This window comes from Pongo pygmaeus, chromosome 1 (genome assembly GCF_028885625.2).
Source record: "Pongo pygmaeus isolate AG05252 chromosome 1, NHGRI_mPonPyg2-v2.0_pri, whole genome shotgun sequence".
Lineage (NCBI taxonomy): Eukaryota > Metazoa > Chordata > Mammalia > Primates > Hominidae > Pongo > Pongo pygmaeus.
The window spans coordinates 177155224-177182635 of record NC_072373.2 but is presented as its reverse complement, the minus strand read 5'-3'; the positions used below and the strand labels follow the sequence as shown (position 1 = coordinate 177182635).

Here is a 27412-nt window from a genome sequence, read left to right as displayed (position 1 = left end):
AAATCGGTGAAGGAAAATGAACTGCTTAGACGCAAATCAAAGTATGTATGGGATGTAGTTTATAATAAAGATGACAGTGCAAGTCAGGAGAGAAGTACGGGTTATTCAATGATGTTTTGGGGAAACTAGACAGGTATATAGAGAAAAAACAGTTAAATCTCTACCTCATACCATACTCTAAAATTTAAATTCCAAATAGATTAATATCCTAATACTAAAAAAAAGTTTAAAGTAGAAAAGAAAAACATCAGGAGATATTTTAATAAGTTAGAGTGAGACTGGCCTTCTTAAGCAAGACACAAAACCCAGAAATCTTAAAAGATTGACAGATCTGATACTTAAAAGTTTCATATTTATGCATGGCAAAAGATACCATAAACAAACTTTAAAACCAAATGTCAGACTGGAAGAAAATATTTGTAACATATATTTTAAAGGTTTAATATTTGTCATGTATAAATATTTCTATAAATAAGAAAAAGATAGCCAATAGAAAAATAAGAAAAGACTGTGAGTGGGCGATTCATAACAGATAAAATATAAGGGGCTGATAAGCTTACGAAAAGATACTCTACCTCACAGGGAATGTCAGGGAAATAATACTCATCTTTCACTCCTCAGATAAGCAGAAATTAAAAATATTGAATATTTCAGAGTGAGTTATGTCAACAAAACAGCATATATCTGCCTCTTTCTATAGGGCAAAGGATGGCAAGAAAGGGGTAGATTTATCTTTCTCCACTCCAATCAAAATAATCCTGGAATAATCACCTCACCATCATCTTTCCTGGTAAAGCCTTTCAAGGCCAATTCAAATGCTGTCTTCTCCAGAAGTGCCACTTTTACTCTGGAATTACCTTTCCTTCTACCATCCCTTCACAGGAGTATCATGCCACTATTACATTGTTCCTCTGTCTCTATCTATATCCAACATGCTCCTATCATAGCACATTATGACATGTATTAACATCTACCTTAAAGGACTTTATTTTTGCCTGATTAAAGACTGAAAGCTCTTAAAGTCTTTATTTTTTTCTTCCCTGGATCCTTGGCACTTGGCACAGTGTCTCACACAAGGGAGAAGTTTTTAAAACATTTGCTGACTAACTCGGCATACTGAAGATTCCCAGGATAAAAGGACAAAGTTCCTGTCCTTGAAGTACTCATAGCCAAGTAAGGGAGATAAAGCTCTGAATGGACAATTAGAATGCAAAGATACTGCTAAGAGATGAGACTGCTAAGAGAGGGGTGTACAGGATACCGTGTGGATGTCGGGGTGGAAGAGAATGAATCAGCCCCCATGATTCTCTGTGACGTCTTAACAAAGTGTTATACTCGGGCCATACTGGTCTCCTTCTAGCTCTAAACCCACCCGACCCTGACCCTTCCAGGCCATTTCCTACTCCTGGCTTTACTCATGCTGTCTTCACTGCTTGGACTGCTCTTGATCCTCCTTCACTTGGCTGACCCAGCTCAAATATCACTTCCGTTAGGAAACCTCTTCTTCCCTCTTCCCCGTCCCCCAGCCCAAATTAAGTGTTTCCTCAGCACTGTCTCTGAAGTCAGTGCATGCAGCTTAACCTTAGGACCTACCAGGTCGTAACGAACTTATCTGTGTTATGTGGGTCTCTCCAACAAGACTATAAACTTTTGTAGGACAGAACTATGTCTTATTCATCTTTAACTGCCTTTCCTCCCCTTATCACAGAGTTTGGCACATAGTAGCTGCTTAATAAATACTTGTTGAAAACCAAACAGAAAGAAAACAAGACAGTATGACCTATTAAAGGAATGGTAAGCAGCTCTATTCACTAATTCAACAAATCCTTGATTTCCTACCATGTGCCAGACATTGCCAGGAGCTGGGGAGAATGGTGAGCAAGAGATACCAGCCATGTTCCTGGGGATCATACAGTCGCACTTCACATGGCTGGAGTGTAGAGTGTGAATCGAGGGGTGGGGAGATGGGGGATGTACCTGGAAGGTCACCTGGGGCCAGGTCCCGAAGAGCCTTGTGTGCTAGGCTAAAAAACCAAATTAAATCAGGACTGGGAGGTAGGCAGGAAGGCTGCAAGGGCAGAACAAGTCAATAGGGCAGGCCAAGTTCTCTACCCTGCTAGCACTTTTCCCTAGGCCTAAGCAGGGTCTCTCTTTTCTCTTCAGTGACTGGGGGCCACACTCACCTATGGGCACGATGATCCCAATAACAGCGGCAGTGACTGTTGAGCCCATCTTACTGTCTTCATTCCCATCTGCAAAACACAAACGTTTGCAGAACGATGCTCTATCACTGTGTGTCCAAGCCCCTACTGGCCTCAAGTGGTAAGAACTACCCAACTGCTTCTCATCCTCATTCTAAAATGATGATCCTGGCTGTTGCCTAATAATTCAGTCTTTCCACATCCTATCACAACTCCTGTGAGGCAAGCAGGACAGAGGTTATCTCCATTTTACAGGCAAGGAAACTGAGTCTTAACTGAGGGGTTTGGGGACTCACAGAAAAGTAGCAGAGCTGGGACTTGAACCCAGGACTCATGTCCCAAGTCCCATACCCTTTCCACAGCATCACGGTGGTAGGAAGCTGGGGGCTGTGCATGGCAAAGTGAGCACTTAGGTCTTTATGTTGCTGACGGACTAGGTCATTTGCCTTTTTCCATCAGTATCTGTTGCTTTGCCAGTATGGTTTTTGGTGAGCTGTCTGTCCATCCATCTGCATTATCAGATTATTTTTCATAAGTAATTGAAATGGGACATAGTATAGTGTAGAGGAATCAAGAGCACAGGCTTCTGTGTCAGACTTCTGGGTTCAAGTCCCAGCTCTACTACTCACTACCCATGTGACCTTGAGCAAATTATTATATATTATAAATACAGCACATGGTATTATACTTTTATATCTTTAAAATGGTGATATTACCTACCTCCTAGGGATATGGTAAGGATTAAATGAAATAATTTATCTAAAATGAATATAAAATGCTTGGCACAACTTTGCCTAGTTCTAAGAGGGTGGAGAGTGGGATGGGCTTGTTGAATACAGTCTAAATTTTAAAAAGATATGTAAAAGCACATTTTAAACTGAAAAGTGCTTGGAAAATTTACTGTCTTTTTGAAAAACTATGCCGTGCCACCTTTCTCACTCTTATAACCATCTTCATTGTAACATTTGTGAAGCACTTTATAGTTCAGAAAGCATCTTTCCCTTAGATCCTCCTGACAGCTCCCTGTGGTGTGAAAAGGAGCTATCAACTACACTTGCTGCAGGTGAGATGACTGTCCTGGCAATGGCCCAAGGCCCATCCTCTCTCAATGTGACTGTTTATCCATGTTACTCCAAGAGAATCTAACAGTTAAGGGGAGAAAAAGCTGCACTGCTTGCTTCCAGAGCTAACTGTGGAAATGCTGCTGTCCTCCCTGCTCTGGGCCACAGCGAACACTGGACAGTGATATTAAAACCTAGAGCATGATGAAGCCAGTGAGGAGAAGCTGGTGAGAGGCTCTGCCCTCAGATGAGAGGAACTGGAATTCACACATGCTCCGTCTGCCTCTGCAAACTTCGGAGTAAGTGCTCCACTCCAAAAAGCCAGCTTCTGCTGGCAAATAAGACCAGTTAGGAAGATGCTGCCAAGCAGCTTGGTTTCTGGGCTGTCCATGTAGGGGAAAAAATTAAAAAGATAGTTTATCCTTTTAAATGAACTCCCTCTGGCAGGTAACTCAATTAAAAATGTATTTGCTGATTAATGAGATAGAACATTTCTAGCAGTGATAATTACTGCTCCCAATGATTTAATAAGTGGTGAACTTAATTATTTTCATCCCAGGGTTGGAAAGAGGTATAAGGAGACCATGGTTGTAGATATTACTATCTGGGGACCTGCTGTGAATTGAGATCAGAGCTTTCCAAACACAACGGACACCTCCTCATATACACCTCAGAACTTTGTGAAACATAGACACACACACCCTCGCAGAGTCAGCAATGGCTGTGTGCATGAGCACCTCCAGTTACACCAGTTACACCTTTGTCTATCATGGCAATCTTGTGAAGCAGGTTGTGAAAGGGTGGTTATTTCCACTTTGTAAGAGAAGCAACTGAGGCTCCAGGGTCTCAGCTTCCTACGAGACCCTCTGTAAGGTAGGGGCACCTAGGAGTCCTAAATCGCATGCTGGTACTCTACCTCCCTCTCAGATATGCAGTAACCTCCTCAAAGATATGCAGTATTCAGCTCTGGTAGGTTCTCTCTTATCACATACCCCCATCCTGGCTTCCCTAGGAGCCCTCCCATGTCATGAAAGAATGCAGAACTCATTTCCTTACAGTGCTGGGAGTGGTTGCTGGTTGCAGGGCTTAGGGTAGACGGGCTGATGCTGGGAGCCCTGGGGACACTAACTGAGCTTGGGACTGCAGCTGCCAGGCTTGGTGTCTCTGTGCTGTGGTTCTGGTAAGTGGATCTGTGGACGGTGGTCCCAGGGGATCTTGTGGTGGCAGGTACTGTCCTCGTCATGGTAGAGGCTAACGTCGTAGTTGAGGTAGATTGAGGTGCTGGAGGGGAAATACCATGGAGGTCACTTGGACAGATAATTTTGTTGCCTAAGTTATTGCCTCTGAGATATACTTAGGAACTTATCTTCATGGCGTAGCTCAAATGCCACTTCTGTGAAGGCTTTCCTAATCTCCCCGGTGTGGTATGATCTTTTCTTTAGCTGAATGCTAAGCACTTCACTTTGATTCAGTAAAGATGAGTCATTAAAACATTGCTGTGGAATTAGTTGTGAGTAAGACCAGCAATAAAAAGACTATAGGGAGGGGAAATCAGATAAATCTAGAAGGATTTTACACTCATATTGTTATACCAATAGATTTAAATTCTTATTCCACTTTAAACAATTGAACCTGTAAATTATTAATAATGCAGTAGACTTAGGCTCAAATGAAAGGCCTTGGCTATACATCAAGATTGGGACATGAATCTGTGTATGCGGTTGAAGTATTAACTATTAGTCCCAATTATATTGCAAAAGGGCTTCTGTGTAGTGTTTGTTAAGTTCTAGGTGAGAAAAAGGCAAATACATAGTTATCTGCATGTACCTGAAGCCACGGAGATTAAGGGTTCTTAACTTGAGGTTTTTAAAGGGTTCCAGAAACTCCCTGAAACTGAATTTAAAATGTTTTCTGTATATGTGCATTTTTTCCTTGGGAGTGAGAAAAAGCTTTGGAAGGATCCTGGGGGCATGAGCATTCAAGGAAGGTAAAAAAGAGAAAGGCAACAAGTAACCAGGAAGATGGAAGAAAACCAGCAGCATACTGTGTCCCAGAAGCCAAGGGAAGATTTCAGCAGGGTAGAGTCTGACACTGCCAGGGGCCATCCCTCCTGGAAGGTCTGCTTACCTCGGTAGCACCTCTTCATGTCTGGACCCAGCCACATTGTGTCAGGACAGGCACACGTGTACTTGGGAGAGTGGCTGGAGATCTGAGGAGCAGGAAGGCACAGGTACTCACAGCCTCCATTAGGCTGGACACTCAGCTCACAGGCATCTGGAGCTAATGGCAGAGAGGGAGACAGCTGGGGCACAGACAGGACATGCCAGGTCTTCCTGCCTCCTGAGGATGAGGCCTCTCCCACCTGGCTTGCTCAAAAAGCTTGCCCTACTACTTTTTTTTTCATATTTTTTTCTTTTCCTTTCTTTTTTTTCCCCCAAAGCTTTTGGGATACACGTTGTTTTTTGTTACATGGATGAATTATATAGTGGTGAATTCTGGTACTTTAGTGCACCTGTAACCCAAATGTAGTGCACATTGTACTTAATGTGTAGTTTTTTTTTTTTTTAAATCTCTAGCCCTGCTACTACCTTCCCTGTTTTTAGTCTCTAAAGTCCATTATATGCCCCTGTGTACTCATAGCTTAGCTATACTCTGTATGCCCCTGTGTACTCATAGCTTAGCTCCCGCTTATAAGTGAGAGCATATAGTTTTTGGTTTTCCATTCCTATCATACTTTACTTAGAATAATGGCCTCCAGCTCCATCCAAGTTCCTGCAAAATACATTATTTTGTTCCTTTTTATGGCTGAGTAGTATTCCAAGGTGTATATGTGCCACATTTTCTTTATTCACTCATTAGTCGATGGACACTTAGGTTGGTTCCACATCTCTGCAATTGTGAAGCCCTCCTACTTTTTAAATTGTTTTTATTTTTTATGTTTTGAGACATGGTCTCACTCTGTTGCCTAGGCTAAGTGCAGCAGTGCAATCATAGCTCACTGCAGCCTCAAACTCCCGGGCTTAAGAAATCCTCCCTCCTCAGCCTCCCGAGTAGCTGGAACTATAGGCGCATGCCACCATACCAGGGTCATTTTTATAGTTTTTGTAGTGATAGAGTTTTGCCTTCTTGCCCAGGCTGGTCCCAAACTCCTGGGCTCAAGTGATCCTCCCGCGTTGGCCTCCCAAAGTGCTGGAATTGCAGGTATGAGCCACCATGCCCGGCCTTCCTACTACTTTTATTGGGTACTTTCCAGCATCATACCTAGTGTTTTATTCCTACACTCTCATTTAATCCTTGCAACAATTCTGAGAGGTGGGGACGTTACATCCCACACTGACAGATAAAGACACCTAGGCTCAAAGAGAACAAACTCGTCAAAGCTATACTCTAGGAATTTTTTTTTTTAAGAGGTGGGGGTCTTGCTGTGTCGCCCAGGCCGGAGTGCAGTAATGCAATCATAGCCTACTGCTGCCCAGAGCTCCTGTGCTCGAGGGATCCTTCTGCCTCAGCCTCTCAGTGTTGGGATTACAGGCATGAGCCACCATGTCTGGACTAGAGATAGAACTTAAATTGAGGTCGGCTGGGCTCCAAAGCCCATATGCTGGTGGTTTTTGTTTTTCCCTGTGCCACATACTATGTCTCTCATTTAAATTTCTAGGTCTAGAATCAGGAACCAATCTTATTTCCTTACACTCCCTTGCTTTCCCTCTTTCACCCTGGCAGCCAACACTTCAGTTACAGTTAGAATTAGTATATCCTAGTGATAGAGGAGGGGACAACCTAGTAGTAGGATTCCTAGATTCTATTTCCAACCAATAAGCTGACTTATTATATGGCCCTCGGATACATTAGCTTATACTACTGCAGAATGACTACAAATAGCAAGTTAGATGCAGTGTGTCATGGTGAAAGCAGCTGTGGAACCAGATAGACCTGGGTTTAGGTTTCAGTTCTGCCACCTGCTAACATTATTTTACCTCTCTGAGCTTCCGTTTCCTCAGCTGTTAGAAGAGTAATACCCACACTTTGTAGGATTGGCAAAAACAGGACAGTTATGTATTCATTTATACCCAGCCTTATTTCACAAAGAACTTGACAAAAATGAGACAAAATATATGATGAAAAAGTCCTCTACCAACAAGAGGGATTGTTGTTATTATTCCTGGGGTTGCTGAGTTGTGACCTGAATGTGAACACAGCCTGCCTGGTGAAAGGAGAGGACACAGTCAGGGGACCTGGGACCTAGGACCAGAGACAGCTTACCTCTTGGCTGCTTCAGCTCATGGAAGATGACAATGTCATGTGGGTTGTTGAGGTTCTCAGCCAGGATGGAGATTTCCAGGCCATTGAGCCGATTTGCACTGAAAATGGCCTCGTTCTCCAGGTCTGTCCAGAACACCTTGTCCTGTGGGGTATAGATGCAGAGGATGGGAGGCCTGGAGTGTAAATCCATGACCTCAATCTGAGGGGTTGGCCCCAAACCATAGTCACAAGAACTGCCCTGAAATCTCCCCTGATCTGTCCTGTCTATGGATTCACGGTGGGGCTCTCAGCCTCTAATCTGTGATGCACCTCTCCTCATTCCCTTCTATCTTAGAGGATTATTCAGTGATTCTGTGCTTTGAACTGACAGCCACAACATTACTCATTCATGCTGAACTAAGCCTGCTTGCTAGAGCCCAGCAGAAACCCAAGGTTAAATCTCTATAGCATTATCATTATTGGGGCCTGGGACCAAGATTGGAAGGGATGTGTGAGCTATGAGGGTTATGCCCTGCTGGGCTTCCTATAGCCTCTGGGTATCCACACAAGTCCACATGGTTAGTCCATATAAGCCTAGATGTGCATCTGTCAGCAAATCCACACGTACAGGTACAACTGTGCATCCTCATACACAGATCTAAACACATACCCAAATGTTCATCCACACACAAAAAGCTACATTTGCCCCTAAATATGCAGTCTAAATACATCTTGGCATATTATGTACACACATAAGCACCAGCACTTAGAGGAATGCACACTTTTATTCTGATGCATTTATATTTACCCATGCACATACACATACTTTACATGTACATGCCGTGTATATAAACAAGCACAAACACTTGTGTACCAACACATCTGTCCTTTAAAGCAGGGGCTGGACTTAGAGGTGGAGCTTTGCCCACAACTTCAGAGCAGTGCTGAGTAACTTTGCTGCAAGCAAATCCTGCCAATGCCCACCACAGACCATCATCCCTTTGCTTTCCCTCCCCTTGGTGGTGGAGTTAGTTTTGGGGAAGAGGTGAAGGTGTGAGACCTTGGTTGGTTCTGGCTTCTTCATTCCCGGAGAAGAAAAGTCATTAGGGTCAGGGCACAGGAGGGTCTTGGCTCCTTGCTTTGCTGGGAGCTTCTTGAGACTAGGATAGTGTCTGATTCACTTCTGTGACCCCAGGGTCTGGCAGAGGTCAATAAAAGTGTGCAGAATTGAACAGCATCTCTCAGGCTATTTCCTCCAGTAAATGATTCTAAGGATATGTATGTTCCTTCTTCCTTTCCTCCCTTTACTGGGTACCTTTTGTATATGGGTTACAGTGCTGGGTGCTGAGGGCACAGAGAGGAAACATACGTGCCTAGCAACTCACCTGTGAGAAGTGCTCTGGGAGAGGGGTCTTGAGAAGAGAGCATGGGAAAGGCTGCCAGGTGAAGAGTGGGCTGCAGAACCTTTATGTGCAGGCAGCTCACAGATTGTTTACAAACAAATCAGTTGGTTTCCCTGTTCCTGTTTTCATTTGAACAAGTCTCAGGGATTCATCCTATTTGAACAAGCATTTTCTAGGCTTCAGCTTCCTAGTGGGCCCATGCCTCTCCTTACAGGACTCACCTCAAACACAGCTATCCCAAAAGGGTGGCTCAGGAAGTCAGTGGAGGAGATCAGCATCTTTCTGTTGCCTCCACTGAAGTCAATGCTGGACAGCTGGTGTAGCTTGGAGTCTACCCAGTACAAGCGCTGGCTCAGCAGATCTTGGGAAGGAAGCAGGATCAGGTCATGAACCTGGGACCCCAATCTGGAGCTCTGTTCCTTTGTACCCCTCCTGCCCACATTTCTAGGCCTCACACTGAGGCCAGCCTAGGGCAACCATTAGGAAACAAAGTCACTGGCACCATGAGAGGACCCAGAAACAAGACTCATGGAGTTCCAGACAGTGATCAGGACAAGGCACTAGAATAGGCCCCCAACCCAGGAAAGGCAGGGCTCACCCAGGGTGATTCCGTTGGGCCATTCAATATTGTCTGACACCAGTGTTTGCCGGTCCACACCGTTGAGCCCAGATTTCTCAATCTTGGCCTGGTCCCCCCAGTCAGACCAATACATGAACCTAAAAGACAAAATAACCCAATTTGGCTTCTTGCTGGGGACATGACCGGGGTAGTCTGAGTCACAAGAGCGCAATAACCCATTGACTAGTTGTGGGTTATGTTTAGTAGGGACTGAGAAGACCTCTAAAGTTCTTTTGAACCATCAAATCTTAGAATTAGCAGGCACTTTAGCCTTCACCTCATTTGAGAACTTGAGGAAAACTATTCTCCGAGATTGCACCCAGACTCAGCTGAATAGCCTGTGACCCCATCTCTCCCACTTCTGGCAGTGCTAACTAGAGCCTTAGGGTGTCAGTGTGGGGAAGGCCCTAGTAAGCCCTCTCTTTTCTGGTTTCAGAGGAGAAAGTGGATGAGCTTCCTAACTCAGGTAACCCTCCCTGCTTTTGTCTCCTCAGGCCTACTAGGGCCGGTAGCAGCCCACTGTTACTAATCCAAGGTAGTAAATTAGACCTAACCCACTCCTTTGTAAATAGTCCCTTTATTAAACCCTCCTCCGATTATCTTGAGTATGCAGTGGGTTTCCTGCTGGGACCCTGACAGATCCACAATGGATTGGGGTTGGGCTGGGTGTAACTCTATGATGTGAGGGACAGGATGTGGCAGGTGCAACACAAGGTCTGCATGAGAACAGACAGAGAACAGGGATGAAGTGAGGGTGAGAGGAGAGGCTCCGTATCCGTCAGAGTGCCTAGTTCTGTGCTGGAAGCACCTGACCTGTGCTTAGTGAATGGCAGCTATCAGTCACTTCCCAAGGCCTCACATAACCTCCCATGTGGTACTCCCCTCACCAGCTGCCCTTGCTCGAAGAAGAGGGTTTTCTTATCCCTGTTTAACAAGGAAATAGCAGTAGGAAGCAGCTGTTGATTCTGTTAAACTTAACATGATACAACGCTAAAAAAAACCATCTCAAGATATCCACACTGAGGGAGAGAGGGAGTCCTGTTCTGTTCAGAATCCCTAACTCCCAAAATTGAGGGGTGGCCAGAGCAGGGCAACCTAGGTGGTGAGGGCCCAGAGACCATAGGCAACAGGGGTAGGGATGGAGGCAGGCAGTCTGAAGCAGAACAGACCAGTCATCTTGGTCCTCAAATCTTGCTGGCTCTCCCACAGGGCAGGGAATAGACATGTTTTATGTAACTCCAGAGGCCAATGGAGGAAATTGCAGGGAGATAGATTTGGCATTATGAGGGGAAAAGACCCACTTTCTAATGAGCAGAGCTGCCCCACAGTGAAACAGGCCCTATGGGAGGTAATGAGCTACCTGTCTTTGGAAGTATGTGAGCAGCTGCCAGATGCCCACCTACAGCAGCCTGAAGAAAGGCTTCCTCCCCCAGGAGCTTCTATCAGGCCATCTCTAGAGCCCTACTCTGCTCTGAGACGCTCCAATTCTACGATATAACGAGTGGGTGGGAGAGTCCAGGGAGAACTTTGGTGACCAATGCCCAGAGAACCTTGGTTGGGGATTAACAAGACTTTCTTCCCCATGGCCTGTGTCTAAGTGGCCCACAGCTTTCTAGAGCCCTCAAGATAGCTCTTGTGACAGACACAAGAGGACTGAGCACCTATGGTGGGAGAATGGGAAGTTCAGTTGGGACACTCACCCTCGCAGGGGGTCAACAGCGATGGCCCGGGGTTCACTGAGGTTACGGCTGAAGAGAGTGCGTCGGCGGCCACCATCAACTGTGGCCACTGAGATGGTCTTATTGCCCGAGTCAGTCCAGTAGATGTGCTTGTGGACCCAGTCCACTGCCAGGCCCTCTGGAGAGTGCAGCTGCTCATCAATGAGGACCTTCTGCTCTTTCGGGTCACTGGCCTTGTCCATGTAGGCGCTTAAGAGAAAACAGAGATGACCATGGGGCAGATGTTCCGCCCATGGGCTCATCTGGAGCTACCTGTGCACCCTTCCCCTCTCTCTCTTCCATCTGGGCCATGGCAATAGATTTTTAGAGGAACGTGGATAATTTCTACTCTATACATTCCCTGGGGTACCAGGGTAGGGGTACAGACTTACATGGGCCACGGTCTCTGGCTTTCTGAGGTGGGGCTGCCCCACAGCTCATAATCACATAATACAATGTGATTATGGAAAGCATTAGAGGCTATGGCAGCAGAGGCATGGAGACTACCTCATCCCAGAGGGCGGGAGAAGCCTTTATAGTTGAGTCCTGAAGGACGAGTTCACCAGGAGCACGAATTCACCAGGACAGAAAGCCATTAGGGAACAAGAAAGACTTGTGCAAATGGCCAGAGGTGAGTCTGCTCTGGAACAGTGAGATACTTAGGGGAGCTGCTTATGTGGGTGTCAGACTGCAAGCAGGTGTAGGCAGGAACCCCATCCTGATGGGCTTTGAGTACCATGCCAAGGAATTAGGATTTATCCCCAGTGGTAACTGGACAGGCCAGAGGATATAGTCCAATAAGCATGTTAGTTCACTGTGGCATCTATGGAGTGGATGGGTTGGAAGGAGAGGGAATGAAGCACAGAAACTGGTTAGGAGGACGTTACAGCATCTGGGTGGGAGATTAAGAGAGTCTGAAGAATGACCGTGCCAGTGACAATGGAGAGAAGGGCTAAGAATACAGTAGATACTCAGGAGGCAACATTAGCAAAACAGCAAATGCTGTTTCCCCAGAGGTTTTCTTCTTCTTGCCCTCTCTCTGGGTGATTAGTTCCTTAGTGTCCACTGCCATCAATAACTAAGTCTCCAATCCCAACAGCTCTCTTACGATCCACACTGCAAAGCCAACTAGCTCCCCTTGGATGTCCCATGGACACCTTGAACTCAATATGTCCAAAACTGTTCATCCCCATTCCCCTCCCCTCAGCCAACCAGACGGCCCAACCCCTGAGCCCTGATCCTCCTCTACTGCTTCACACATCAGAGAACAGCACCACCATTCATGAAACCTCCCAAGCCAAAAACCTGAAACTCCCAAAATTCACTATGAAGGAGTAAATTTCTTCTATCAGCCCCATATCTAGTCTGTCACCAAATCCTGCCTCTTTCAGTTACAACTCTTGGACAGGCATTGTTCTAGTTATGTTTTTGGGTGTGTGTGAACTGAGTGTCTGTGTTGCAGGGAGGCAGGAATCTAGTTGTCAGTGAGTAGCACTTGCTATATTTGCTTCCATCCACTCTTCCACCCATCTATCCCATCATTCTTTCATCAGTGACTCAGTGTCTACCCAGCGCCTGGTCATCAGCACTCCTGCCAAGTGGATCTCAGGACAAAGAAAGGACATGACTGTCTAAAGGGGGCCCAGACATGCAGGGAGGCAGGCTGCTGGCATCTGAGAAAGTCCTAGGAGAGAACCTCCTCCAGTGTGTGAAGAGCTTCCCAAGCACCAGGTCCACTGACTGTGGCGTCAAAGACAGTGAAAAGCTGGCCTTGGGGTGATGCCATCCAGGAAGGCATGCCAGATCAGATGCCCAGGTGGGTTTGGAGGCCTCCTCTGTACTTTCTCATGATCATCACAAATGGATGTCACTGTGTTATGAGTGGGATCCTCTGGGCAGGGACCAGGTCTAAGTCCCCAGGTTCCAACACACAGGGATGTGAGCTGCTTGGAAAGTCCTCCCCAAAGCCAGGATTTCTTCCTTTCTGCCCTGGCCAAACAGTTCCTGTGTCTTGTGCTTCCATATTAGGCCTCCAGAGGTCAGACAAATCCCAGGTGTTAGGGGCTCAAAGCTGCTAACCCAAGGGAGCCCTCAGCCTACTCCAGCCCCAGTAAAGTCTTAGAAGTTCCATATCCACTGTGATCCTGCATCTCTTCCCAAGTCCCAACTCTGTCCTGAGGAGCTCTAGAGGCAGAGGCCACTCCTCCCCCCCTCACCTGTCACCACCCCTCACCCCCACCCTTCATGCCTTGCTGCAGAGGATATGGCTGCTCACCTATAGATCTTACGGTAGGAGAGATCACACCAGTAGATACGATTGGTGGCAACTTCCACATCTAGTGCCACGACATTCTTGAGCATGGGGATGAGGCGTGAATAGTTCCGCTTCACCAGGTCGATCCTCCGCACCTCGTGCCGGTTGGTGAAGATTAGGGATGGGCTCTTGCCAGCTGCCATGCAGGGAGGTTGAAAGAGAAAGAGTCAGTGCAAGAGGCAGGGAGCCTGGAGACCAAGACTCTGCCACTGGCTTGCTGGCTGACACATCCATTTTCCTTAAAATACTAGTGACAATTCCTACTTTACAGGTTGCGGGAGCAGATGAAATAATGAGTACAGAAAGCAGAAGATGCAGAGCACCACGCACAGCAGGAGGATTCTTATTCTTTTTATTAGATACAAACTTCTCCAAAATCTTTTATGGCTCCCCATTTTCTCCTTAGGCCTGCACTGAAAGCCTTCCACAGTGTGACCCCAAGTTCCCTGTCCAGCCTCATTACTCGCCCCTCCAACATAGCTTGATTCCAGCTACCAGATACCATTACCTAGCCATGGATGGGCTTCCTGCCTCAGGGTCTTTGCTCAGGTTGTCCCTTCTACCTACTATGTATTTCTTTCCAGCAACTACCACCTTCTCTGCTTGTGCCCTACTGCTGTGGTTCAAGAAGGAACTACCTGAGCAAGTAAGTGTCTTAGAAAGATAACTAGGGGCCAGGCACAGTGGCTCACACCTGTAATCCCAGCACTTTAGGAGGCTGAGGCTGGCACATCGCTTGAGGCCAGGAGTTTGAGACTAGCCTGGGTAATATGGCAAAATCCCATCTCTAAAAAAAAAAAAAAAAATTAGCTGGGCATGGTGGCACATGCCTGTAGTCCCAGCTACTCAGGAGGCTGAAGTGGGAGAATCATTTGAGCCCAGGAGGTCAAGGCTGCAGTGGGCCATGATTGTGCCACTGCACTCCAGCCTGAGTGACAGAGACTCTGTCTCAAAGGAAAAAAAAAAGATAATTCAGGATAGAAAGTATTGGGGACATAGCAAGAGATGAGCTTCAGAGACTGGCAGGGGCCAGATCACAAAGGGTCCTATGAGCTGGGTGAGTTTGTTCTCTATCCTAAGCCGATGGCAGAGATGGGACATATATGATATACAACACAGATTATATATATGCAGTAGAGACAACATACAACTGCTCATGTATACACAAAACCTGTTTCCTGTTTTTTTTCTTAGATTTAGGGTTAGATTTTAAGATGATAAATAAGTGACCTAGACTTTCCTGGCTACTCCATATGGGAGGACACTGTCCCATGGGCCTCTGAGGGCCTAGCACCAGCTCCCACAGGCTGTTTCTAGATGTATTGGGCCACTCTCAGGCACCAACACTGTCTGAGGGGCTGCTCCTAGTAACACCTGCCCCTCAAGCTCCCTGTGCCTCCTTCTCTTGTTTTCCAGCTGACACTTCTGCAGGCACGAGTCCCTGTCACTGTGCATCTTTGCCAAGCTAATGTGCTCCCTGGAGGATGGGACCAGCACAGAGTCGTGTAGGGCCTGGGGCTGTGTGTGTGACCTGTGTGTAGTGATGGAGACTAATTCAAAGCAGGGTGGGAGTGAGACAGAAGTGTGGTACAAATAGAGAGCATGGAGAATGGGCTCAAGGTGCAGGAAGGGGCAAGGATGAAAGCTGAGTTCCAGGCCAGCTCTGCCACTGACAAGCTGTGATTTCCCTCACCCCAAAATGACAGTAATGACACTTCACCTCCCTGAAGGCAGGAGCCAGGTTAAAGGGGCATGTTGGAGTGATTTTAAATGACAGCTGTGACTGTGACTGTGACAGGAACCCCCTGTGTTTATGATTTGAGATTTTATGTGTGTGGATTTTGTATATGCATGGGTAGTTGCGTGTTGTCTCCAGTGCATGTACATAATCTGTGTCATGTATTACATGTGTTCTATATGGGGGCAAGAGCAGGTTACATGTTATATGTGATATACTAATGTATGAGTTACATATTGTACAGTTTGGGTGTTACACTTTTTGGGTTTATGGGCAACATGTCAGTATTATGGCTGCAGTATTGTTATAATTTATATGTTGTATATTGTATTTAACTTGCATATGAACTCCAGACTCATATATCCAACTGCCTTCTCAATATCTCTACTTGGACACCTAACCAGTTTTCTTAAACTTAACATGTCCAAAACAGCCTAAGATTCCTCCAAACCTGCTTCCCTCACCATCTTTCTCAAGCCCATACGTAGCAATCTTATTTTTTCAGTTGCTGTAACTCTTTTTTGTCCACATTCCACATTCAATTCATAAGCAAATCCTGTTGGCTGGCCTTTGCACTATATCTGCAGTCTGTCCACTTCTCATTATTCCCACAGTAATAATGTGGGAATAAGGGTTCAGCCACCATCACCTCGCTTCTGGATTATTGCAATGACCTCTTAAGTGGTTTCCCTGCCTTCTCCCTTGTCCTCTACAGTCTGTTCTCAATACTGCAGTCAGAATAAAATGTCACACCATGTCCCTTCCCTACTCAGAGCCCTCAATGGTTTCCCCCCAGTTAGAGTGAAATCCAGAGCTGGCTCTTACAATGGTCTAGAAGGCCCTTTGGGCTGCCCCAAGCCACCTCTCTGGCTGCATCTCTTCCTAGTTTCCTCACTCCAACTGTACCAGCTTCCTTGCTATTCCTTGAACATACTAGGCATGCTCCTGCATTAGGGCTTTTGCGGTTTCTGTCTCTTCAGCCTGAAATGCTTGTTCCCACAGATAATTGCATGGTAGCTCACAGCCTGAAATGCTTGTTCCTGCAGATAATTGCGTGGTAGCTCACTATCTCACCTCCCTCATTCCCTTTTTATTTATTATTATTATTATTATTATTTTAGAAAAGGTCTCACTCTGTCACCCAGGCTGGAGTGCAGTGGCATCATAACTCACTGTGACCTCAAACTCCTGGGCTCAAGGGATCTTCCTGCCTCAGCCTCCTGAGTAGCTTGGGACTATAGGTGCATAGTACTATACCTGGCTAGTTTTTAAATTTTTTTTAGATATAGGGTCTTACTACATTGCCCAGACTAGTCTTGAACTCCTGGCCTCAAGTGATCTTCCTGCCTAGGCCTCCCAAAGTGTTGGGATTACAAGTGTGAGCCACCACACCCACCCCCCTTCACCTTCTTTACTCAAATACCTTCTCAGGGCTTCCCTGACCATTCCATTTAAAACTAGAACCCCCTGCTCACCTGGACTTCCCTATTCCCATTCTCTACTTTCTGTTTCTCCTTAGCCCTTATCGCCATCTGCCATGCACTATATTTTATTTATTTATCTGATTTCTAGCCTGGCTCACCCATTAGAATATAAGTCCCTTGAGGGCAGACAGGGATTTGCATCTGTTTTGCTTACTGCTGAATCCCCAGTGTCTACTACAATGTTAGGTGTCCAATATAAACAACTGAATACAATGAATTAATTCTGCTGGCTGAATTGATCTATGTGTAGGTCTGCCCAGGTTGTGCTCTTTGTGTGGACTCCCTATGCTGTGTGTGTAGTCTCTGTGTGGTTCAATTTTGTGTCTATATATTCTGTTGTATGAGTGTCATCTCTGTGGGCTATATTGGGTGGCTCTATACAGTGTCTGTGTGGGTGCTAGTGTGCAGTGCGTTGTGTGTGTGATGTGTATGTACACTTTTGAGCACTGTGTGTACAACTGTTAGAGTAGGCAGACAGCTGGACATGAGCAGAAGGGGGAGTCCCTGAGAAAAGGGAAATCTAGAAAATCTCACACCTAGAGACCACCCAAAACATTCATGCTAGATATGAGCAGAGAGGAGGGGAAATACCTGTGCAGAAAGGAATGCCCCTTAAGATGCCCAGAAACTGCTCACTCTGCAGTTCTCCCATCAGAATGTAGCTAGCTCCATGTTGAGGAGGGGGGGAAGGGCAAAGGGGAAATCCCTAAGAAATATGCAGGCCCAATCAGATTTGACCGCTATACCACCTTCCTAGGGTGGTGGTAATGAGTGATGCCACCATTAGGTAGTATTTGTGCCCAGAGCTGGGCATGCGCACAAGCTAATAGGAAGGGGAGGTCCCACAAGCCTGGGTGGGAACTAGGTGAGGAACAGGCAGGGACTTAAAGAAGGAATGGGAAAACTAGACAAAGAAAAAGGCAGAGATTTAGGACAGAGACAGGAACTTCAAGAAAAAAACCCAATGCAGAACTCTTAGGGCTGCCGCTGGTTCATTCTCTTTTAGCAGCCTGCCCCACTCTGCCTCACCTTTCAGAGTGCACTGTCCCTTTAAAGAAACACAGCTATTGCTGCTGCTCCCAGCTGGGTCAGCCTGCTCCTGTCTTAGACTGTACTCTTATCTCCTTAATAAACCTTTGGCTTATGTTACTAATTGTCTCTTGGCTGAATTCTTTCTCCCAAGCTAGACAAGGGACCAAGGGTTCCTGTACCTCTCAGTAACACAACCTGCCTTCTTGTGTGTGCGCACCTGTACGCACCCACTCCTCACATGTGGAAGCACGCTGCTTCCTGTGTCCCTTTCAGAGCTGCCCCTCTGCCCTTGGGGTGTCCGTACCAGCAGCCTTGCAGTTCTTGGTCAGTAGGTCCATCTCGTAGCCAGGGTAGCACTCGCACTTAAAATAGCCCTTGTAATTGACACAGATCTGGCTGCAGGCATCTGGGTCCTTGCACTCATCAATGTCTGTGGGGAGGAGCAGGGGTCAGAACTGGCAGGAGGATCTGCTTCTGCTTGGGGGTGTGGGTGAAGGTCTCACCGCCACAGGTCTTCTGGTCCAGGAGCTGGAAGCCTGCTGGGCACGTGCATTCAAAGCCAATCTTGAGGTCAGTGCAGATGTGTGAGCAGCCACCATTGTTGTGCAGACACTCGTTCAGCCCTGGGGAGGGACATGGGCTCCTGAAGGTCTAGGAGCCCAGGAGGAGTGGGGGCAGGGCAGGGTAGGACCTAGAGCAGAAGCAGAGCCTCAGGGCAGTGGGACACCCACAGAGGCAGGAGGGCTCCACAACCTCACTGAGCCTCAGCCTCATCTACCAGGTGTTCTGGGCAGGAGGTGGCACAGAGAGGGCAGGTTCCTACTCAAGGCCTGACACAGAGACAGGGTAGAGTGGAACCAGAACTTAGGTCCCCAGCCTCCCAGCTAGGGCTCTGTCCACCACCAAGCTGGAGGCAGCTAGGCCTTCCCCAGTGGCCCAAGGTCTTTCCTTTCACAAACATGTTTCTCGCAGCACCTCCTTCCTCGTGACCTCAGAGTTGAAGGGGCCTGCGTGTGTCACATCCAACCCTCAGGATACCCTAAGAATCCCTTCCAAAATGCCCCTGCTTAAATATCTCCAGCCTCAGGGAGCCCACTTCCCTCCTGGGGCAGCCGGCTCCACTGTGGACCAGCACTGCCTGCTGAGGCTTCTGCTTGTGCTCCCAGCTCTGCTGTGTGGGGTTGGCCAGGGTGCACAGGCTCCCTCAGATCCTCCTTAAAGCACTGATATCCGGTCTCCTGCCATTTGGGTGCCTTTCTCTGGACTCATTCCATCTGTCCATGTCCCTCTCTGGACAGGGCCCAGAGCTAGTTTGCCACCCAGAAGGAACCTGAACAACACAGGATGCCCCCTAATGTGCTTGTGGTTATTTAAGACTCCTGGGCCTTTTTTAACATGGAGCCATTGCTAAATCAATTCTCTCCTATCATGAACTAATATGATGGGTTTTTTAACTCCTCTCCTCTCAGCACCTGTCCCTGTTCCTCCATCTTGTCATGGGCCCGGTCCCAGGATTACCACCTGCTGCAAGAGGTGAAGGGATGCCCGGAGGTCATCTGGTTCTGGTTCCCCATCCTCCACTCCCTCACTACCTTCTGGCAGGGTCTTAGGGGAGGTCAGGGAATCCAGGACCAATGCTCTTACAGCATCTCCTGAGCTTTAGAGTCACAGAAGGTTAATCCCACAAGCCAAGAGGAGGTGCCACGCCCCTCTCCCCCTCTGCCCCCCAGGCTCATGCACCGCCACTCCAGCCAAGCCAAGCAGTGCTGAACTGAGCCAGCCATGGCCATGCATGTAGCTGGTCTGAGCTGCCCACCCCAGGCCATGCACAGCTATAAGGTGCCCCCACTTCCAGCCTGAGCCATGCTTAGGGAATAACCCCTTTACCCCTGGGCCTCCTCCTGTTTCCCAGGAATGTTGGCGGAACTGAAAGAACAAGACCACAGCAACCCCATGACTGGGGGACCCAGGGATGACTCAGCCAGGCCCAGCCCTGGGAAGCCCCAGACCCTTGGAGGTGGGCTGAGCCATGGCAGCTCCCACCTCCAGGAATCTTTCAGTCACTCAGAGCCCTCCCTGACCTCTCCTTTCATGTGTTATTCCCTGAGCACCGTTCATTCATCTGTCCTCCCACTCACCCACTGCCCCCATCATGCATCCACTCGCCTCCTTCCTCTCCTTTTGCAGGTAGCAGCAACTCAATAATTCTATTTACTGAGTACTTGATGAAGTGGCATGTGTAGGTGGGATGGCCCTGAAAGGGGGAAGGGGAAAGGAGAGAGCTCAAAGTGACTGGCTTCTGATGAAGGAAGGCACAGAGTCCTCCAGGGCTCAGGTGGGTGAGTGGAAGAGAAAGGAGAGCAGGTCTGCACCTGTCTGTCCCTGTAGCCTTTCCCCAAATGCCTGCAGGGAAGTCTTTAGTCCTTCTTAATTCTACCTATCCTGGGTGTGATACCGCTGGGGAGCCAGGAGAGGAGGGGGATGGGGTAGAGTGGTGCAGAGGCCAGAGTAGTAGTTGCGGCTTCCTTCCATGGAAGAAGTAGTGTCACTGCACACACCTACATGCACACACCAGCATGCACACAACTACATGCACACATACCAGCTTATGTGCAGAGCACAAACAATCCCATGGACTCCATAGATACATTCACACATACATGGGGTCACACACATAGATGCATCAATGCAGTTCCCCTGCTTTACTCAGAGAAGAAGACATGGATACAGACACCGGCCTGTCACCAACACAGAGACAGAGGCCACACGCAGACACAAGCACGTGTGTACATACTCCTCTTTGGTGTGTCATGCAAACAACGAGAGAGAAGAGAGGGATTAGTAGGACAGTAGTCCCTGGCTACTCCAAATCTGGGTGTGGGGGGAGCTAGGCTCAGTAACTCTGGCTTCCCTGTCTCTTTTTCCACAAGTTCCTTCTGGGACTTCTCTTGGCAGGGCCTGGAGGCAGAGGGAGTGTCTGTCTCCTGCCAGCTCAGGTAGAAGCTGAGTCACTTTCACTCAGCTACTCTTCCTTTCACAATCAGTTTTTTAATCTTCAAAAGGGGGAGGAAATATGCTCTTCCTGGGAAGCTCAGGAGGATGAACCTCCTCTAAGTGCCCAGGAGGGAGGTGCTGGGGAAACAGTCTGCCAGGAGGCAGGAGAGGGAGGGACTGACCTAGGCTCTGTCCTCCCAGGGCTTCTCTGTCAAATCTCCCTCAAGCCCTGACCTGAGAACAGTAAAACAAAAACAAAAACAAAAAAAAACTCATGAACCTTCCACACTGGGTTTCTAGCATGTTCTCTGGGATGCCCACCCTACCTACAGCCTGAAGCCTCTGTTCTTTTTAGCCTGGAACCCACCCTGACAGCTGTAGCCGACATCAGGGCAGCCACTTCCATCCAGGTCTCGCTTTAGTCTGGCCTGCAAGTCTGGTCTCCCCATCAGGTCCGAACTCCTCAGGGCTTAGGATGGTGCCACCTCCTGCTGCAAGGCCTGCCTTACTCCCACACAGGTATGGCCTGAGCAGTGGTCCTGGGATGTGCTTCACCTGGCTGCCTGCCTGCTGTGCCCACCTCTCCCTCTGCTGGGTCTTCTGCAAGGGGCTAAAAGACCTCAGAGCCCAGGGCCTTGGCTGGGTCAGCAGAGCAGGAACACCGAGGAAGAGAGAAAGTTCCAGAAGGTCTCAGAGGTCTGAACGGGGAAGGAATGAGGAAAGGCCAAGTTTGTGAGAGAAGACATAAATTTTTAGTACCTGGGATGGACAAGCTCTTAGCACTTTGTAGAGATGTAGACCAGAGGCCTGGGGGCGAAAAGCCCCATGTGAAGCCATAGGATGGCACATGAGTCCAAAGAGAGGGTCAGAGCAGAAAGTGTCAGGGCAGGGGGCACTGGAGGGCCTCGAGCCCAGATACCAGGAGGGGGATGGTAGGAGACTGAGTCCAGCCAGTGGGCGTAGACAGGCACCGCACCACAATTTCAGAAGCTCATCCGACCAGTCCCGGCAGTCCCTCTGCACATCACACACTTTCCCGCCGTCCACACGCTCGCCACTCTTACACTGAAATCTGCGGGGACCCTCACAAGGTGACTCTGTTGGGCCGGACAAGAGAGTGGACAGTGCCTGTGAGATCTTGGACAAGAAGGGTTGGGCTGGGGCCCACAGGAGGCAAGCAGAGCTCCAGTTCCAGTCCCTCACAGGTCCCTGGAGGGTGGCCCAGGACAGACAGGTAAATCCAGGACCTGAGGAAGCTCTGCTCACAGGACAGGATCCCAGGGATGATTAGGAGGCTAAGCCTCATGTAGCTGGGCAGGGCTGTGGGGATCTGCGTCTCATCTTGCAGGACTCAGGTCCTGGGAGGGACCAGGCAGCAGCTCTAGAGAGACCTTAGAGGCTGGACTGACCATCTCCTGGGGGGACCTGTGCCCTGTGGACCCCGGATAGGGGAAGTTGCCACACTGCCCAGCCTGTTATCCATTCCCCGAGATGACTAGTGAATGAGGGTCCCTGCTCCTGCAGAGGGCAGGTGGTGACCAGAAGAACCATCTGAGAACTAAAGGGGCTCCCTGGGGAGCAAGACTCAGCCTCTGCTGAGCCTGGGAACTAGTGAGGGAAGCCACTCAGCAGCTGGGACCTGGACAAGTGGTGGGGGCTGGACTTCCCAAGTGCTCTGTCATGTCCCCCTAGGCGTCTTTCAGCTTTGGCAAAGTCCTTACAAATCCAGTTCTGGTGCCACTAGGACCCCACGGAAAGGGAGCCAGGTGATTTAGGGGCAAGTGATGCTCTGGGGGAAAATGCATCTTGGGGACCAAGGGGAAACTCCTCCCAACTCTGCCCTCTGGAGAGTCACCAGAGCCTAGGGCATCCTCACAGAGGATGTGTTCTGTGCCCTGACCACACGCACCCTGTAGGCAGCCAGCTTCATCACTCCCATCTGGACAGTCCTGCTCCTGGTTGCAGCGCTTGATTGCAAGCACACATGTCCCATCCCCACACTGGAACTCGTCCCCACGGCAGGTGCCCAGTGCTGCCAGGAGAGGGCAAGGGGAGAGGATCAGAGTCAGTGTGGTGCTAGGACAGTTTCCCCACCACCCCCATCCCCATGCCATAGCCACCCCAGCAAAAACAGAACCAGTGGCTGAACTTAGGAGTCCTCAAAGGACACCTGGCCAAGGCACCTCAGTGTACAGATGGGGAGACTGAAGCTCAGAGAGGGGGAAGGCCTTGCCCAGGGTCACACAGCACTCTGGCTGGCAGATTCAGGACTAAACCCAGATCTCCTGTTTCCCTGTCCCTGCCTCTCTCCAGGGCCACTCCTCGGAACAGACACACGGCCTTCTTTTGAGTCTTGGTGCTCATTACTTAATGACTTCATCCATTTGGCAAACCTTCCTGTGCCAGGTGCTGTGCTGGGAGGGGTGGAGGTGGGGGTGGGAGCCCAGAGACTCCTAAGAGTCTCCTCATCCTCTAGGCGCTCAGGGTGCACAGTAGGGGTGAGGAATGCTCAGATGGGGACATCAGTGTGAGATGAGCTGTAAGAGAAGGCTGCTGGGGACCTGCCCAGCTGGGAAGGTCAGAGGAATCTAGGCCAGGCCTTGAGGAATGAGCAGGCCTAGCAGGTAAAGAGACGGGGGGGAGCTCCTGAGCCTGCCAGGTTTCTGGGTAGAGGGGTTCGGGGGATGGGGGTGGGAAGTACGACTGGGAGGGCTCACAGCAGGGACACAGGTACCAGTGGAGGCTTCTGGAGTTAGACCTGAGCTCCGCAGCCCGGCAGCTGCGTGAACTCAAACAAGTCACTTCACTTCTCCCAGCCTCGGTCTCCTCTGTAGTAAACCCGGGTAATATATTCAGGTAAGGCAATGAAAGGAAGCCTGCACCTGGCGGATCCGGATCGCGTAGCGGATCCGCAATCCCTGGGCGGGGCTGGGCGGTATGGAGGGGGCTTACGGCAGTTGGCCTCGTCCGATTTGTCTTTGCAGTCGCGGTCGCCGTCGCAGCGCCAGCCCAGGTGCACGCACTCGCCGCTGCGGCAGGCGAACTGGACGGCGGTGGCGCAGGCGGCGGGCGCGGACGTGGCCCCGGGGCCCGGGCGGCCGCAGAGCTCGGCTGCCTCGTCCGAGCGGTCTTCGCAGTCAAACTGGCGGTCGCAGACCCAGCGCTCCGGGATGCAGGCACCGCCGCCATCGCCGCCGCAGCGGAACTCGCGGGGCCCGCAGGCCGGGTCTGCACAGCCGCGCTCATCGCTGCCGTCACCACAGTCGTCGTCGCCGTCGCACACGAACACGGCGGCCAGGCACGAGCGGTTGCCGCACTGGAACTCGTGCGGGGCGCACACTGCGCGGGACAGAGAGCCGGTCGGCCCGCCGACCCCCTCCCCGGACGACCTGGGGCCCCGCTGGTCCGGCTACAGGGGCTCCGACCCTCACCCGGGGGCCAGAACAAGTCCCCTTTGGGGGCTGAATGGTGGACGTGCAGTTAGGCATAGCGAACGCGGGCTTCCAACACGCACATGCTAGGTGAGGGGCAACACACCTGCCCTTTGTGAGCCCCCCAGGCCTCACTGGGTAAATGAGCATGAGCATGGTGGGACTAGGAGGGGGATTCTGAAACCTTACAGCACTGCCTGTCTTGAAGGACCCTGCTATGGTCCCAGGACATGATCTGTTAAATGACACTGACCCTTCCCAGGGACCAGGGTCTGGGGTTGGCTCCTCATAGCACAGCGATGCATAGCATAACCTGCACTGTTCCACCTGAGTCCCCTGGCCTGGTATCCAAGGCGTCTCTTGGGTCAGTCTTGTGGCTCCATCACCTCACTCCTGAATGTTCGCAGCTCCAGCCATGCTAGACCATTTGCTGGGCCCAGTGCACAGGCTCCCACCTCCAAGCCTTTACTCAAGTCGCTCCATCTGCTGGGAACCTACTTCTTGCCCACCACTGTCTCTACATTTTGCAATGATGAGCTCTCATCTTCCAAGGGCCCAAATTCCACCTCTTCCATGACACCCTGGCGTTTCCCCGCTTGGGAAATCTCTGCTTCTGCCCTCGTTTCTGAGCCCCTCAGTCGCGCAGGCGTCTGAATTTCATGTCCTTTTCAATCTGCCCCAAGAATCCACACTGCCTGGGGGTGTCCCTCCTTTATCCTGAGGGCCTGGTACAGAGCTCCCTGTAGTGAGTGGGTGTGGAGTGGATGGAACTGGTCTGGCCCGGTATGAGGTGTAATTATGGGATGTGCAGTAATTAAGGACATACGTCATGGCTCTGCCTGGGGCTCTGGGCTTCTCTCTGGTAGGCTAGTCTGAGCTCAGCGGCCGGGAGGAACTTAGAGGCCAGCCAGCCGTATTGCCAGTTTATAGATGGGGAAACTGAGGCCCAGAGAGAGGAGCAGCTTGCCTAGGGTCACACAGTCCATGACAACAAGAGAACCAGAACTCAGGTTTGGGGCTTTTCTTTCCTACTCTGACTCCTTCTCTTGGCTTTTCTGGTTTTCTCCTCCCTTCCTGGAGTTTTTCCAGCTGTTTTTCAGAGCAGTGACCTCACTTCCCTCCCTCCTGTGTGTCCACACACAGGCCAAGACCTGGCCCCGGGCGGGGGTAGGCCCCGGTGGGGCACGGATGCAGTGGCTGTGGCCAAAGGTGATGTGGTGGTGGCAGCACCAGATCTTTCCACGTGGGGGCGCCCAGAGTCTGTGTTTTCATTTTCTGATGGAAAAATGTGAATTTTCATTGTTATTGAAGATAAAATAGAGTGATGTCTTCAGTTTCACCAGGTAGGTAGCTCGTGTCATGCGTTTCTGACAGCTCTACCAAGTGTCTGACAGTTGAATTTTTTTCCCTTCCTGGGCTTTTGAGACACTGGGGCATTGGTGGAAAAAGCATGTGCTGCCAGTGCCACTGCCCCTCAAGATCACGCTGACACCTAGATGAGCTCCCTTCCTGCCTGTCCCCACCCAGCTTGTGCATGTGCAGGGAGGGTGGACTCACTGCTTTCTGGGAGTTCTGATGGGAAGTGCTTTTTTTTTTTTTTTTTTTTTTTAATTTTCTTTTTTGAGATGGAGTCTCACTCTGTCGCCCAGGCTGGAGTGCAGTGGTGTGCTCTCAGCTCACTGCAACCCCGCCTCCTGCGTTCAAGTGATGCTCCTGCCTCAGCCTCCCGAGTAGCCACGACGCCCGGCTAAATTTTTTTTTTTGTATTTTTAGTAGAGGTGGGGTTTCACCATGTTAGCCGGGATGGTCTCAATCTCCTGACCTTGTGATCCCGCCTGCCTCGGCCTCCCAAAGTGCTGGAATTACAGGCATAAGCCACCGCGCCCGGCCCTAATTTTTAATTTTACTTGAAGACTTGGATGGCAAGGAAGTGCTTCTTCATACTGGTTTTCTCTGAGGTTTTGGAGCCAACAGTAAATTTAAGATCCATATTCTCAGGCCTACGTAGGCCGAGAGACCCTACTCCTAGCACTCACAAACGGAACAAGCTCTGAGAGATGAGGGGTGGGAGGACTCTTTTTCCTCTGCCTAGGAGGGTGGAAGCTGTAGCACAGAAGCCCAGTAAGACCTTCTGACACCTCTCTCTCCCATAATTAATGGGGAATGTTCCTATTCCAACATGCCCTAGTTGGAGAGACTCCCATCCCTTGCAGTAGCGGCCTTCATATTGGAGGAATCACCTGATTATGGGGGTTGGTAAAGAGGAAAAAGGATTCTCATTGGCCAGTGAGTCCCAGAAAAATTATCACAGCTGAGGAAGTGAGCCAGTGCCATCACTGGGACTTTGAAACTACTGTTCCCAGCCAGGATCTTCCTCCATACCCAGATGCTTCCTGCTTCAGACACATCAAATTCCAGACTTAGAATCTTAAAGTGTGACGACTCAGACACCTCTGGAGGAGATGGCATTTTCCTTGGGCCAGGAAAGATGGATAGGATGCAAATATAGAGGCTGGCAGAGGGGAGTAGGCAGCAGTGATGGGCAAGTGCCTGGCAAGCCCTCCAGGGTGACCGCCCGTATCTCAGCCCAGCCGCACAGCCTAGTAGCGACAGCCAGTCTGTCTCCCCCATTAATCACGTGTTCCCAGAGGGAAGACTGTGTAGGATTCACCTCACTGTCCCTTTCAGAGCCTGGCTTCAGGCCTGGCACACAGTAGGTGCCCCTCGAATTGAAAAAGTGAGGCCTGGCCATGCTCCCCACTGGCCCAGGCCCTGCTGGCCTGCTCCCTGGGAAGGAGATAATCCTGTGTTTGAAGCTCAGTGATGTGGAACTGTCCCAGTGACCACTTCCATCTGTCCCTGCTGAGGCTGCTGAGAATGTCTTCTCTGCCCTGTGACGTTTGTGCTCGAATCTGAGATTTCAGCAACAGTCGTCCTTGACACCTCAGGAATCCGTCCCCCTCCCCCCAGCACTGCCGGCACCCTGGCTCAGACCACCACCATTTCTCCATGCAGCACCCTCCCTGGTCCCCCTGCCCTTGCTCGAAGATTGGCAGACTTGTGGGATGGATGAGCAGATGTCAGACATGGTAAAAAAAAGCTCATGGGTTTTGCTGTCCAGTCCTGAATCTGAATCTTGGTTTCATCACTCAGCCTTGGGTAATTTTCCTCCCTT

The 27412-nt window shown here is 49.6% G+C and overlaps 1 protein-coding gene and 1 long non-coding RNA gene across 20 annotated transcripts in view; one reads left to right on the top strand and one right to left on the bottom strand.

Annotated features, from left to right (window-relative positions):
• Window positions 1-27412, bottom strand: part of LRP8 (LDL receptor related protein 8) — an 81813-nt gene that overhangs the window by 7420 nt on the left and 46981 nt on the right. For 3 of the 19 annotated variants that reach the window (XM_054487137.2, XM_063655552.1, XM_054487150.2), the window contains exons 5-17: window positions 23759-24145; window positions 22716-22838; window positions 19700-19738; window positions 18316-18435; window positions 18117-18242; window positions 13520-13694; window positions 11227-11454; window positions 9506-9624; window positions 9129-9268; window positions 7526-7667; window positions 5390-5542; window positions 4319-4543; window positions 2184-2252 (exon numbers count right to left, since the gene is read on the bottom strand). In XM_054487137.2, the coding sequence (XP_054343112.1) occupies window positions 2184-2252; window positions 4319-4543; window positions 5390-5542; window positions 7526-7667; window positions 9129-9268; window positions 9506-9624; window positions 11227-11454; window positions 13520-13694; window positions 18117-18242; window positions 18316-18435; window positions 19700-19738; window positions 22716-22838; window positions 23759-24145 (2046 nt within the window). The remainder of the gene's footprint in view (window positions 1-2183; window positions 2253-4318; window positions 4544-5389; window positions 5543-7525; window positions 7668-9128; window positions 9269-9505; window positions 9625-11226; window positions 11455-13519; window positions 13695-18116; window positions 18243-18315; window positions 18436-19699; window positions 19739-22715; window positions 22839-23758; window positions 24146-27412) is intronic. The other 16 variants (XM_054487139.2, XM_063655556.1, XM_054487153.2 and 13 more) reach the window with 8 other exon arrangements.
• LOC129036324 (uncharacterized) lies at window positions 1709-17925 on the top strand. The gene is made up of 5 exons (XR_008502521.1): window positions 1709-1794; window positions 2164-2322; window positions 3208-3561; window positions 12798-13060; window positions 13830-17925. It is a non-coding gene; the product is annotated as an uncharacterized LOC129036324 (long non-coding RNA).